Source organism: Gymnoscopelus microlampas (genome assembly GCF_963454915.1).
Source record: "Gymnoscopelus microlampas genome assembly, chromosome: 15".
Taxonomy (NCBI): Eukaryota; Metazoa; Chordata; class Actinopteri; order Myctophiformes; family Myctophidae; genus Gymnoscopelus; species Gymnoscopelus microlampas.
In genome coordinates this window covers 35,104,653-35,117,988 of record NC_139952.1, presented here as the reverse complement: position 1 = coordinate 35,117,988, position 13,336 = coordinate 35,104,653, and the positions used below count along the sequence as shown (strand labels likewise).

At 42.9% G+C, this 13,336-nt stretch overlaps 1 protein-coding gene across 11 annotated transcripts in view; it reads left to right on the top strand.

Moving 5' to 3' along the window:
• macf1a (microtubule actin crosslinking factor 1a) overlaps positions 1-13,336 on the top strand; it is a 290,975-nt gene that overhangs the window by 161,860 nt on the left and 115,779 nt on the right. For all 11 annotated transcript variants that reach the window (XM_084080015.1, XM_084080014.1, XM_084080018.1 and 8 more), the window contains 14 exons: positions 3,742-3,896; positions 4,441-4,567; positions 5,062-5,245; positions 5,977-6,143; positions 7,325-7,503; positions 8,091-8,229; positions 9,271-9,464; positions 9,881-10,040; positions 10,756-10,839; positions 11,432-11,539; positions 11,628-11,726; positions 12,183-12,305; positions 12,450-12,541; positions 13,033-13,168. In XM_084080015.1, coding sequence (XP_083936141.1) covers positions 3,742-3,896; positions 4,441-4,567; positions 5,062-5,245; positions 5,977-6,143; positions 7,325-7,503; positions 8,091-8,229; positions 9,271-9,464; positions 9,881-10,040; positions 10,756-10,839; positions 11,432-11,539; positions 11,628-11,726; positions 12,183-12,305; positions 12,450-12,541; positions 13,033-13,168 — 1,947 coding nt within the window. The remainder of the gene's footprint in view (positions 1-3,741; positions 3,897-4,440; positions 4,568-5,061; positions 5,246-5,976; positions 6,144-7,324; positions 7,504-8,090; positions 8,230-9,270; positions 9,465-9,880; positions 10,041-10,755; positions 10,840-11,431; positions 11,540-11,627; positions 11,727-12,182; positions 12,306-12,449; positions 12,542-13,032; positions 13,169-13,336) is intronic.

Here is a 13,336-nt window from a genome sequence, read left to right as displayed (position 1 = left end):
CAAAACTTCATATATATATATATAACTTCATTCAAAAACTAGTTTCAGCTCCTATAATTCAAGGCATTCCTTGAATTCTTTTCACAATTTAAAAAAGACTAAAACTAAGCTAAAAACGAGTCATTTCCTATACAAACATGTTTCCTACTTTAAGGTAAAATAAAACGTGCGTGATGCGCGCGTGCGTGACGTTATCAAAATAGCGTTCTGCCAAAATATACCCCACCAATACACCCCTGGTTTTCCATGAGAGGTTTCAGTAGCAGTTTAGACATACAGTATATGACTCAAACTGTTTTGCTCGGTCTAAATTGCCTCTGCTGAAGGGTGAGGTTTTCAGCTCAAATGGTGCAAGGGTTTCATACCGTTCGAGCGCCAATTATGAATAGCAGATCTCAGACAAATGTACTGCTGAGGAACCTGAACGAGTGTGAGGATTACTGCACAGTTATAATGAAACATGATTGTTTTCCCTATTGTCCTTAATGCTACTGTATATCAATCACTGCAGTGCTATTTATTGATTGGGTTCTTTTTTCTTTTTTTTTTCTATGAAGACAGCAGTACAGTAGTGAATGTTAACATAGGGCTGGACAGGGTTAACACTTCAAAGTAAAGAAATGATTCATGACAAGAAGAAAAATCCATTTGCCATCTGCTTTTGATCATGTTGACCCCCCTCAAACACAGCACTCACATACTGTAAACGTGTCTCTTTCTCTCTAATGGTTAATTTACACTCCATCACATGATGGTGTCGCGCGCCGAAAATAGCAGAACTACATGCTCACGTGTTGCATTCTATTTTCGGCATGCGACACTGGTGCCCATCATACGACAAAGTACAGTATAATTCAGGCTCAATGTGGATGAATATTGTACCTGCACTATCTTTCTCGCTCTCTCTTTCATTCACACACACGCACGCAGGCACACGCACACAAACACTTTCTCCCTCTCCTTCTGCTTTGATGCCCTCAGGGACTTAGACAGCTTTTCAATTATACATCCAACCTGTACCCCTGTGTGTGTGTGTGTGTGTGTGTGTGTGTGTGTGTGTGTGTGTGTGTGTGTGTGTGTGTGTGTGTGTGTGTGTGTGTGTGTGTGTGTGTGTGTGTGTGTGTGTGTGTGTGTGTGTGTGTGTGTGTGTGTGTGTGTGTGTGTGTGTGTGTCAGGCTAGCGTGGCATGGACAGCCGGGTGGCTGCCCTGCTCACTGAGGCGTATTGTCATAGACAGGTGATGGAGGAACGTGGATTAGCTGCCACACACAGCTAAATTCAGAGTATTAATTTAACCCGGAAAGTGTAAAAACTGATCCATAAGGTTCACTTTACAGAGTTAAATTAACACTCTAAATTGTGCTGTGCAAAGAGCTCCCATTTCAATCTCACTTTTTTTGTCGTCACCACTTATAGATGTGGAATTGAAACACCCACACACTGTCAGAGCAGTGGAAGGGGTGTACTGTGTGTGTGTGTGTGTGTGTGTGTGTGTGTGTGTGTGTGTGTGTGTGTGTGTGTGTCCATTTGCGTGTGTGTGTGTGTGTGTGCGTGCCAGCCCTCTGCAGTGCACTCTGTCTGTTGTCCTTCACTGAACTTGAGGACAAACTTGCACTTTACAGTTTTCACAAAGTTAATATTCTTTCCTTTCCTTTCCAATCTTCTCGTCCTCCTCCATTCTCTCCATGCCCTCATGTCTTCCTCTCACTCCCTCCTCTCCCTCCTCCTCCTCCTCTCGTCTGTCGGCTGGGCTGGCAAGACAAACGTTCAGGTATAGCTGCCTACGTTCTCTCTCTCTCACCTCAGATCAGCTCCTACACCGCACACACACCGCACAACCCTGCTTGCTCCTGCTTTTGTCAGCTGAACTCTGATCAGTTTTCTGATGTGATGTTTTTTGGTTATTGTGGGTGAAGATATCTGTTGTCATGTGTCTTAAAGTAAAGCTCACTTTAATCACTACTAATAATTAATATTAAGGTGACATCGCTGCAGCACACTGCTATAATACAGACATTAATAAAAAATAAATCCTATGACTTAACCCTCGTCTTAAAGGACCATACCGGTGGCCTGGCATGTTTAGCTTATGGACTACTACTTAACATTACTGCAGACCATTTCCCAAAGCATACCGTTTTCTACTACTTTTCTACATACTGTTTTCATCTTTGTTTCTGTACGGTATGAAGATCTATTTGGAGGGACTAGAAACATACTTGAAATTTGTGATCCAACGCCAAATTTTATTCTGCCTTATTTATTTATTTGTATTACATTCCAATGCATCTTAAGGTACAAATTGATTTGAAAAGTCTAGCCTAAAATAGCCCCTGGAGAAAAGATAGATTTATGGACACGATTAAAATGTCTGACATTTACTAAATTATTCAGGTATGCTACTGTAAGTTCGGTTGCATTTTATAATGACTAATGAAGCAGTTGACAGCAAAATGGTCCATGTTTGTGTACAATAACATGTTTAGACTGGTATGGTTCTTAAAGCTGATTTAAGGCGAATGACGTGTTTTGCATCAGCATATAAATTATACATTTGTCAGTTGAAAATGTATAATTTATATGGTCATTATTTTACAATATGTTATAAATTAGCCTTTACTCTAAGATATCTGACAACTGGACACACTTGGCCTGAGATCAGTTGGTAGAAGCAAGCAGCAAACATTTACTGAACTGAATTTAACAGTTAAAGTCACCCAGAGTCATTCAGTCAGTAAGACAATTTTAGTCTAAGCTTTAAGCTTTAATGTCCATTCTGTTTTGCAACATTAACGTGTTGATGTGTGTGTGTGTGCAGGGGATGGGGTGAGAGGGGGTGGCGGGTTGGGGGCAGTCATTTACACAGCGCATATATGTGACTGTATGTGTGACGCTAAACGTCTTCCCCTTAGCCACTGCTTTGCCCGCCGTATTAGTTCTGAATGTATTTTTATGCCAGGTCTTTAAACCTAAAACTCCTCTATGTTATTGTCCCTTGGCTGGGGACATGTTTGATGATGACAATTCTGTCATTATTTTTCCACATTGTTGGTTTAATGAGTCAACAATGGCCCGCTAACGAATTTGAATACATGTAGGTGTTTAGTTTGTAGAGCTGTCAAAATAACAAGTGCTTTCTTGTTTATAGATGTGAAGTAGCTCTTGAATCCTTGCGCTGGATTCAGTGATTATTCATTTAGCATTTTGGCGCTTTCACTAACCTCATGTAAGCCCATGAGTGTTTTGCATTTTGTGTTTTGCGTCATGAGTTGTCAATATCAGTTTTTGTTTTGCTCATTTTCTTCTCCCCTCCCTTCTTTTCCCCCTCTCCCTTTGATTCCCTTTCTCTGGCGTTCTTTCCACCCCCCTTATATTTCCCTTTGTCCTGTCGGCCATCTTTCCTGTAACGTCTTCTTCTATGGTTCCCATAACTCGCCATTGCGGACTGACTTCTCCATCACATACTGTAACACTGCCGTGCTGTCATGTTCACGTTGTCTTTACATCTCCATCCCTCCTTTTCGCTTTCCACCCGTCTCACTTTCCTGACCTCCCTCCATCCTTCCCACAACCCTTTCTCACTCTATCCATTCACCCCTCCATCATCTCCCCCCCCCCATCACCCCTCTCCATTACTGTGCCTCTACTGTATCTCTCCCTCCATCCCTTCATTGCCCCATCCCTCCTCTTTGCTCTCCTGCCCTATGTGCTTCCCCTGCCCGCCACCTCTCTGTGTCTCAGATCACCATAAGTAGTGGGGAGGAGTGTGTCCTGGAAGACAACTCCCAGAGGACTAAGTGGAAGGTGATCAGTACGACTGGGAACGAAGCCATGGTTCCCTCAGTGTGTTTCACTGTTCCCCCTCCAAACCAGGAGGCCATCGATGCGGCCAGCAGGTACAGTGCGCACGCACAAACGCACGCACACACACACACACAGGATGCTGTGTAGATGAAAAGGAAGTGCCTCATACTTTTCTTTTTACAAGTTTAGACAGATCATTTAGACAAAAAATATATAATTTATTTTGCAGATGAGCAAGGCAACAGCTGACCTTCAGCTGGTCAGCTGCTGCCTTGCTTATCTGCAAAATAAATTATATATTTTTTTCACCTGAAGACTGAGTGCCTCAGCCCTCAGTATTTTTTCCCTACAGTCTGCCTCACCACAAGCAGAACTTTGGGTTCCTTTGCTTCTATTCCTATACCTGTTCCACTGAAGAGCACCTGTTTTGAGCCACTGTGATTGAACCCAGGCAGCGCTTCCTTTTCTTTTGGTTTAAAACATTCTCCCCAATAATTTGTGCCATATTGAACACACTCATATGAGAAGGAACACACACACACTCGCGTGCACACACGCTCGCATAAGAGATGCATTTATTAACTAGTATTCCCTGTGTGTGTGTGTGTGTGTGTGTGTGTGTGTGTGTGTGTGTAGGATGGAGCAGTTGTACCAGAAGGTCATGTCTCTGTGGCATCAGCTCCATGTCAACATGAAGAGTGTTGTGTCCTGGCACTACCTCCTTAAAGACATCAGGACTGTCTCTGCGTGGAACCTGGAAACGGTAACACTCACTGTTTGTGTGTGTGTGTTCTTTTCCATCATCTTTCTGTTCTTATGTGTTACATTCACACACAGACGGCAGAGGAAATCATGCAAGGCACATTGGGAGCAGTTAGGGGTTCAGTGGCTTGCTCAAGGACACTTCAACACTAACTCTGGGGGAGCCCGGGATCGAACTGGGAACCTTCCGTTTCCCAAGCGGCCGCTCTACCTCCTGAGCCCCTATTCTATTACATTCTATTCTAGTTTTCATTCTGTTCTAGTTTTTGTTCTATTTTTTTTTCTCCATTCTTTTCTATTATATTCTGTTCTGTTCTAGTTTTATGTTGTATTATTTCTTATTTGATTCTGTTCTGTTCTATTAACACCTGTTCAGTTAAAGCACTGCAGATTGTGCAGAACAAGTAAACAAGACAAGAAAGCTAAACTCTCCTGTTCTTTCCTTTTCCCTCCTCCTCCTCCTCACCTCCCTCCCTCCTCCTCCCCACCCGGCAGGTGCGTTCCCAACCTCAGTCGGAGCGCGAGCAGGCCCTGGAGCACTTGGAGAACCACATGGCCGACTTCCTGGCCGACAGTAGAGACAGCTCTCTGTTCCCACCGGCCGAGCTGCGTGATCTAGAGAGAGACGCCATGGAGGCCCAGGAGCACTGCAGAGAGCTGCTCCTCAACATGGAGACAGGTTAGGACAGTCACAAGAGAGGAGAGACCGGCACATACATACTGTTACAGTATAAGCACGTACATTAACACTTGTACATTAATTCATTAAGACCGGGAACACATCTGTGTCATTTTAAGATTTATTTGGCTATTCAAAAATAGCAGATATACAAACTCAGCTTGTAGATCTGCTATTTTTTTTTATCGTGAAAATGTGTGCAAATATATATATATTTTTAAAGCGAACATTTTTAAGTAAAACCTCTTTGCTTCTGGGGATTCTACAAATGTCTTCTAAATCCTAACAGCAACTTATGTTCCTATAATCAGTGGCTCAAACATTTTTCATGTCAAGGACCCCAAAAGTTATATTTATTTGTCCCGGGACCCCCCATCTCAAAATATTTTGTTCCAGGGACCCCCAGAAGGAAAGATTTGAGTTAAAAATGTACATATATTTGCATATATTTTCACGATTTCTTAAAAAAAAAATGACACAGATGCGTTCTTGCGTTGATGTGTTGAATGGGTTAACACAAAACCACTTGGAAAGCAGCAAATCAGAAATATTGTCTGTTGATAAGTTAACATAGATATACTTAAAATGAAGATACATAGACACACATACCGCACGCTCGTACATGTCGATTGTAGCACTCGCATTAATGCAATAAACGTGGATTAATTTACTGTATGGATTCACAATGACACCCTCTGATGCCATCTTTCTCCGTTTCCCTCCGTCTCCAGTGGAGAAGGACGAGTCTGTGTCTCGTTCCTACCTGTCAGAGCTGCAGAACATCAGGCTGCGTCTGGGGGAGGCCGAGCAGAGACTAACACGGGGCATCCAGACGCCACCTCCCAGCAGGCTGTCGCGTGACGCCTTCGACAACACCGTCCAGATCGCAGAGCAGGAGGTCAGAGCTGCACTCCACCCCCACCTGCTGGTGTTAAGGAGCAATGACACCCCCCTTTACATTGAACTTAACCCATTAAGGCCTGAGGCGATTCTTAAAATTGTTTTCTAAATCCTAACAGTTTAAAAAAAAAAAAAAATCAAGATTTTTCAAAAAATAGCAGATCTACAAGCTCATAGCGCGGCACTCGGTGCCGCGCTATGAGCTTGTATATCAGTGCCGCGCTATGAGCTTGTAGATCTGCTATTTTTGAATAGCCAAAGAAATCTAAAGTGACACAGATGCGTTCCAGGTCTTAACAGGGATCACAGGCATTGATTTTACCAAAGGTCTAGGCCTAATAATAAGGCCTAGTAAAAACTAAATATTTGTTACGATTCTCCATACTTGATAACCATACTAAGCCAGTTTGACAGTAGGTACTCATCGTAATGTAATAGCTGAAGTCTAGCATATTTGAAACTATTAATATATGCTATCTAGGAAGTTGATAGATATATTATTATTGCACATTAGGATTATTGTTTATCTAGATGGCGTTTTCACTATTTACCGTAGGTGTACTCCATTTTGTATAGCGGAAAGCACTTTATATAAAAGTAAAATAATGATTATATTGAGTCCCCACTCGTTCGGGACTCGTATTTGGAGCAGTGAGTGAGCAGTTAGGGGTATCTTGCTCAGGGACACTTACACTTACTTACACTTACAAAAAATGTAAAGTGTGCAAAAATAGTGAGTTTAACAAAACAAAAAGTGGGACAGATTAACCCATTTAGACCTGAGGCTGATTCTAAAAATGCCTTCAAAATTTTTAAAAATAGCAAAAGTAGCAGATCTACAAGCTCAAATCGTGATGCTTCGCGCAGCGTGTCGAGCTTCTGCATCTTCTACTTTTGATGCTTTTGTGTGACGCTGTAGTCAAGTAGGGCGTTAATTTACGAAAAAACACAAAAAGTTAGAATATGGAGATAAGAGGGTTCTGCCGAACAACAGCGTTATATAGCAACAACTAAAATGACACAGAGGCATTCCCAGCTTTAAAGATTATAACAACGTATAGGTGTAACAGTTTTGGCATCTATACATCTGTAAAGAGTAAGTACTAAGAATGCAAAGATAGCAGTTAGAAGTACCGTGTAAGTTTGACCCTCCTCTCTCTCCCTCCGTCTGTCCTCCAGAAGGTGCAGTTAGAACTGGACAGGCTGCGCTCCAGTCTGGGAGACGTTTCTCGTCGCTGCGTGTCTTTCTTTGAGGAGAAGCCATCGTCCTCCAGTGTGCCGGTCCTCCGCTCAGAACTCAACCAGGCTGTGGAAAAGATCGACCGACTACACAACCTCTCCTCTGTCTTCCTACAGAAGTTAGTACCACCATTCATTTTTATGGAGTTGATTTGATGTATTTGGCTGCCGACCCCCATCTCAAAATCTGTTGTACCAGGGACCCCCATCTCAAAATACTGTATGTTGTTCCAGGGACCCCAGGACGCAATTGAGTTAAAATGTTTGCTTCAAATATATATATATTCAAAGATTTGCACAAATTGTCACGATTTTTCAAAAATATTTTTGAATAGCCAAAGTATAAAATAATGCTTTTTAGCTAAAATCTCAAATGGCACAGATGCTTTACCGGTTTTAAGCCAGAGTTATCTTTGTTGTGCAACATAGTCGCGTGCCAAACATAGCTGATCTACAAACTCAGTTTGTAGATCAGCTATTTTCGGCACTCATACAGCCACTCATCCAGAGGCATCTTTCGGTGAGATATTATGGCAGGCTTATTTGATCACTCATTCTCACACTAAATTAAATGCACAATCTCTCACGCACACAAGACATGCACCCTAACTTTCTCTGTACCCTGTAGCAGCTCAGGTGACCTGCTATAATGTCCCTTCCAGATTAGTAGGACATTACTCTAACCCTGGTCTCTGCTCTCCTGCAGGTTAAAGACCGTAGATGTTCTGGTGCGTGGCCTGGAGGAGGCAGAGAGTCAGGTCAGGAAGTATGAGAGCAGACTGAGTGAAGAAGACATTGTACCTGCTGACACCACGGCCATACACAACATCAGAGAACAACTGGGGGTAAGAAACAAACGCACGCACACACACACACACACACACACACACACACACACACACACACACACACACACACACACACACACACACACACACACACACACACACACACACACACACAGTTACAATCTGGACCCCTGGAAGAATAGTCTCCACTAATAGTCTCTACAAGGTGTAGACTAATGGGGATCCTTAATAAACAAACAAACAAACAAACAAACAAACAAACAAACAGTACTTACACTGTTCTCCCCTTGTTCTAGTTGTTATGCAAATAAAAATAAAAATGTACACATTTTGTGAACAACAAAACTATAACCCTGGTTATTTGAGTATTACGAGCGACACATTGAGTGAGTAATATGAAAAATAACCTTTATATTCCATTTTACTCTACTTTTGGTAGTAGTTTTTTTTTTACATATTTTCTTTTTTTCACGTGCGGTCCCTGGGCCTTCATAAAGCAGGGAAAGGTGATGAGGCTACATGGGGGTCCACAGGGTTATTGTCATCATCAGTATTATGTTTTAAGGGGACCAGTATCAAACAATATGGGCCCCCAGAATTCATTGCAATAGCCATGTGGTACAATTAGTAATCAGTTAGTATGCAGTCAGACTGTTTTCCTACAGTACATCTGGATTGATCCGTACTCTCTTATGGCTCTTTTCGACTACAAGAACTAAGTATAATTTTACACAGGTTCTGGTTTTGTTTCCATACGCTAAGGCTCTGTTTCAGATAAGGTTGTCAAACCTAATTTGGGCCCTGCTCAGCAGGTGGTACTACCTCTGAGTTATGGAAACCCAGAACTCAGAAATTTTGCTTTCAAAATTCTACAATCTCATGGCTATTAACGGCTATTTTCGCTTTTGTATTAGTTTTTTTATGATATACCACCCGCTTCAAGTTTATTATGGAAACAAAAAACAAAAACAAAAAAATGTTACCGAACTTTACGGGTCTGGAAAGTTTTTTTGTAGTTGGAAAGAGACATAACATTCCTGTCTGTTCCTCTCCCATCTCCCTCCATCACCTCTCCAGAGGTGGCAGGAGGAGCTGTCGGAGCAGGAGGCTGTGTTCCAGTCTCTGCAGTCGGAGGTGGAGCGGGCCAAGGAGGCGGGGTCTCAGCTCAACAGGCTCCACCCAGACCGCAGCAGCGACCTGGAACGCCACCAGGAGAGAGCGAATCAGATGGCAGAGAGGTGGAGCGGCGTCAAGAGGCAGATGGAGACGAGGTGAGCCGCTAAAAAGAAGGGCTGTATGTAGCCAGACACTAGTAGACAGAATGTAGATGGATGGTGATATTGGGAAAAGAAATAACGATCTACAAGTGTACAACGTGTCGCATCACAATGCATTGTGAACTTCTATTGTGTTTTATTTCTGAATAGTTTTTTACAAATACATTCCCAAAATAGGGACAACAAATTGAAAGTAGTTAAACTGGCACAGTAATCTTATTTTTAATTTGAACTGAAATTGAAAATGTTATACATTTTATGTTTTTTTTTTTCCTTTATTTTTTAATTTTCCATCTCCTTTCCAATTGGCACCCCCTGGTGACCCCCACTTGGAAAACCTGTGTGTCTGACCCAAACTGTGTCCATTAGAATCTGTTTTAACCCTAAACCCTGTTTTCTGTGTGTTCCAGGCGAACAGATCTGGAAGCGTTGGGATCAGAGCTGCAGCAGTACAGAGGTGGACACTCAGCCCTGATCAGCTGGATTGAGGAGACCACCCAGAGACAGGAGAACACACAGCCTGGACAGATGGACAGCAAGGCCCTGTCTGAGCAGCTGGCCCAGCAGACTGTAAGGAAATACAGAAAATTCAGTGATAGCATTTCCATCTACACACATGGATGACTTTAGCAATCAGGCCCATAGTGAGTTTAGGGGCTGGAGGGAAAAATGATTTTCTCATATGGAAAAGATGAGAATAGAGCACCTAAGTCTGACATCACTGCCGCTATAAGGCGCTATCCCCCTGGGTCACAGCATACATTTTTCTCTTGAAAATCACATAGGGGAATCATAGATCACGTCATATCAGAACTGTGTCCCAGATTTAAACAAATCAGCCGGGCGATTTTATTCATACGGACATGAAGCATCAACTGATGGTGAAAAAGTACAAATTTGTCCATAAGAAAATATATTTTTTGTTCTCCTAACAGACATTATCAGATGTAACTCAATATCATAAACAACACAGAGTCACATACAGTACCTGACAAAATTGCCGGGGTGGTTTGTTTATTTTTGGAACACAGTTCTTACATGACGCAATCTTAAGATTTCTCTATGGGATTTTCAAGAGAAAAAATTACGCCGTGACCCAGGGGTAGTGGGAGTGTCGTCAGGACTTCGGTACTCTGTATGCATTGTTATTAGCCAGAGACATATTGGTAGATGTAGATATGAGAGAAAAAGAAATGTTAGAGAGACATCGCCTCCAAAAGATATTGAGTGATTTCTTTAAATGCTATCTGTTAACGTGTATCACCATTCTCCCCTGCCCCCCCAGGCATTAGTAGCCGAGATCGAGCAGAACCAGACCAAACTAGATGAATGCCAAACTCACTCCAAGCAGTACTGCACTGCAGTCAAGGTACAGTACGACAATTTCATTATAATGCATGGGTCTTCAACAGGGGGTCCAAATCTTTGTGTGATTGGAATTTTCTTTTTACACTAACCACTTGAACCCTTGCATTACTATTCTGAGGGGAACATTAGCTTAGCATAAATGTTTTGTGTACAGGGAAAAAAGACCAGACCAAGTACAAAGGTCAAGTTTACTAAGTATTGAGGGCTCAAGTGGTTAAATGTCTGAAAATACACATTAATATGAATGCGACATATATCATGTGTAAACAAACAAACATTAATTTACACAACGCTGATGATAGTGCCGTCAAACAAGTCTATGAAGCTATCTATGAAAAAAGTTTAATCTGCTACACAATTGTATGCAATATGTAGTGGGGGCTCCCTGCTTCATATCTCTCTCAGCTAAGGCGTCCTTGGCCTGAAAAACCTTGAAGACCCCTGTTCTAATGTATGCCTTCCCATAAGCACACCAGATATCAAGGGAAATACAGTACCTGTATGTACGATTAAATTCCTGCTTTGCGTTGTCTAGGAGTTGTCACTGCCTTGATACTGAATGTCTTACTCTCTATGTCTGTATCCATTGACAGGATTATGAACTACAGCTGATGACTTACAGAGCCTTCGTGGAGTCTACCCACAAGTCCCCTGTGAAGAGGAGGAGGATGCACTCCTCTTCTGATGCCATCACTCAGGAGGTATGGAGAGAGATGATGGGACAAAAAGCCTTTTTCAATGATCTCACAGTTTCTGTCATTTCATTCCTGTCTGTGTTTTTCATTCTAGTTCATGGACTTGCGAACACGCTACACAGCCCTGGTCACCTTGACAACGCAACACGTCAAATACATCAGTGACGCCCTGAGGAGACTAGAAGAAGAAGAGGTGGACATTTTTATTTCATTATCTTTTCATGATAAAAATATGCATCTCTCTTGTATATAATTACAGTAGTGAGATGAGTTCAAAGCAGGAATAAGTTATGTCCACTGCCATGCATTTCAGATACGTAGGTGTTAAGTACTTAAACCCTATTCTTCGTTGACCTTCTTTTTTCCCTCACACCAAATATTTTTGGCGAAAATAGCCGATCAAAAGCTCACAACGCGATGCGTTGCGGTACGCGGTGAGCTTGTTGATCTGCTATTTATGCCGCATGTTTGCCTGTTTTCACCGAATGTTATGTCATTTTGACATGCCCTTAATTGGGACGCTAGGACTCATGAGGTGGCGGTATGAGAAAGAGCCTCTGTGTTCTCTTGGGTACTAAAGGAAGTAGTGTTATGTCTGTCAGAAATGCTCCATCAGCTCTAATAATATCTCCTGTCTCCGTCTGTGCAGAAAGAGGTGGAGGAAGAGAAGCAGGCCAGGGTGGGTCAGGTGTCAGACCTCCTGGGCTGGGTTAGCGGCCTCCAGAGACGTACGGGTGGGCCCAGTGCCGAGTCTTCACTGGCTGCTCAACAGGTAAACTTAACCACTTACAGTATGACTTTAAGTGATTTGATTTATACTTGGAATGGTTACCTTTTGACAGGACAAACAGAATCATTGTAAGTTATTTTTCTATCTGCTCTCCTGCTCATGCCTCCTACTTTTTGCTCCACACAGGCCATCAAAGAGCAACTGGCTTCTAAGAAGGATGAAGTGGCTGAAGCCATCAGAAGCTCACAAGCCTTCCTACGATCCAAACAGGCCAGCAAGTAGGTTCATAGCACACACACACACACACACACACACACACACACACACACACACACACACACACACACACACACACACACACACACACACACACACACACACACACACACACACACACACACACACACACACACACACACACACAGTATATATCCTAACCTTCCCTTTGTTCTAATGAACTATTTCAGGTGAATTCCTAGCCAGATAAGCAACACAGACAGACAGAGACACACACACACACACACACACACACACACACACACACACACACACACACACACACACACACACACACACACACACACACACACAACGCAACACACTTCTGACCTTCCTCTGTCCTTTGGATTTTTTCTCTGTTTCTCTCTCTCTCTCTCTCTCTCACACACACACACACACACACACACACACACACACACACACACACACACACACACACATGTGCCCTCAGCGCCCTGCCACCCGTAACCTCTCCATCTGTCCCGTGCAGGCTGTCTCCAGAGGAGAGAGCGCAGGTCTCAGCCCAGCTGGAGGAACTTACAGCCACCTACAGCCAGCTCTGTGACAGCTCCACTCAACAGCTACAGCAGATGGAGAAGCAACTGGCCAAGGAGGAGGAGAGAAAGGTAGAACAGACTGAGGGAGGGATGGCTGGGCTGGGAGGTGATGGAGGGTGTAAAGTTGTGCGTTTGGTTGGTTGGGTGGGCTGCAGAGGGGTTAATTACAGGAGCACAGTGTACAGGGAAAACATGCTAGCAGGAAAACACTTTTGTTTTATACTGGTACCTAAAGCA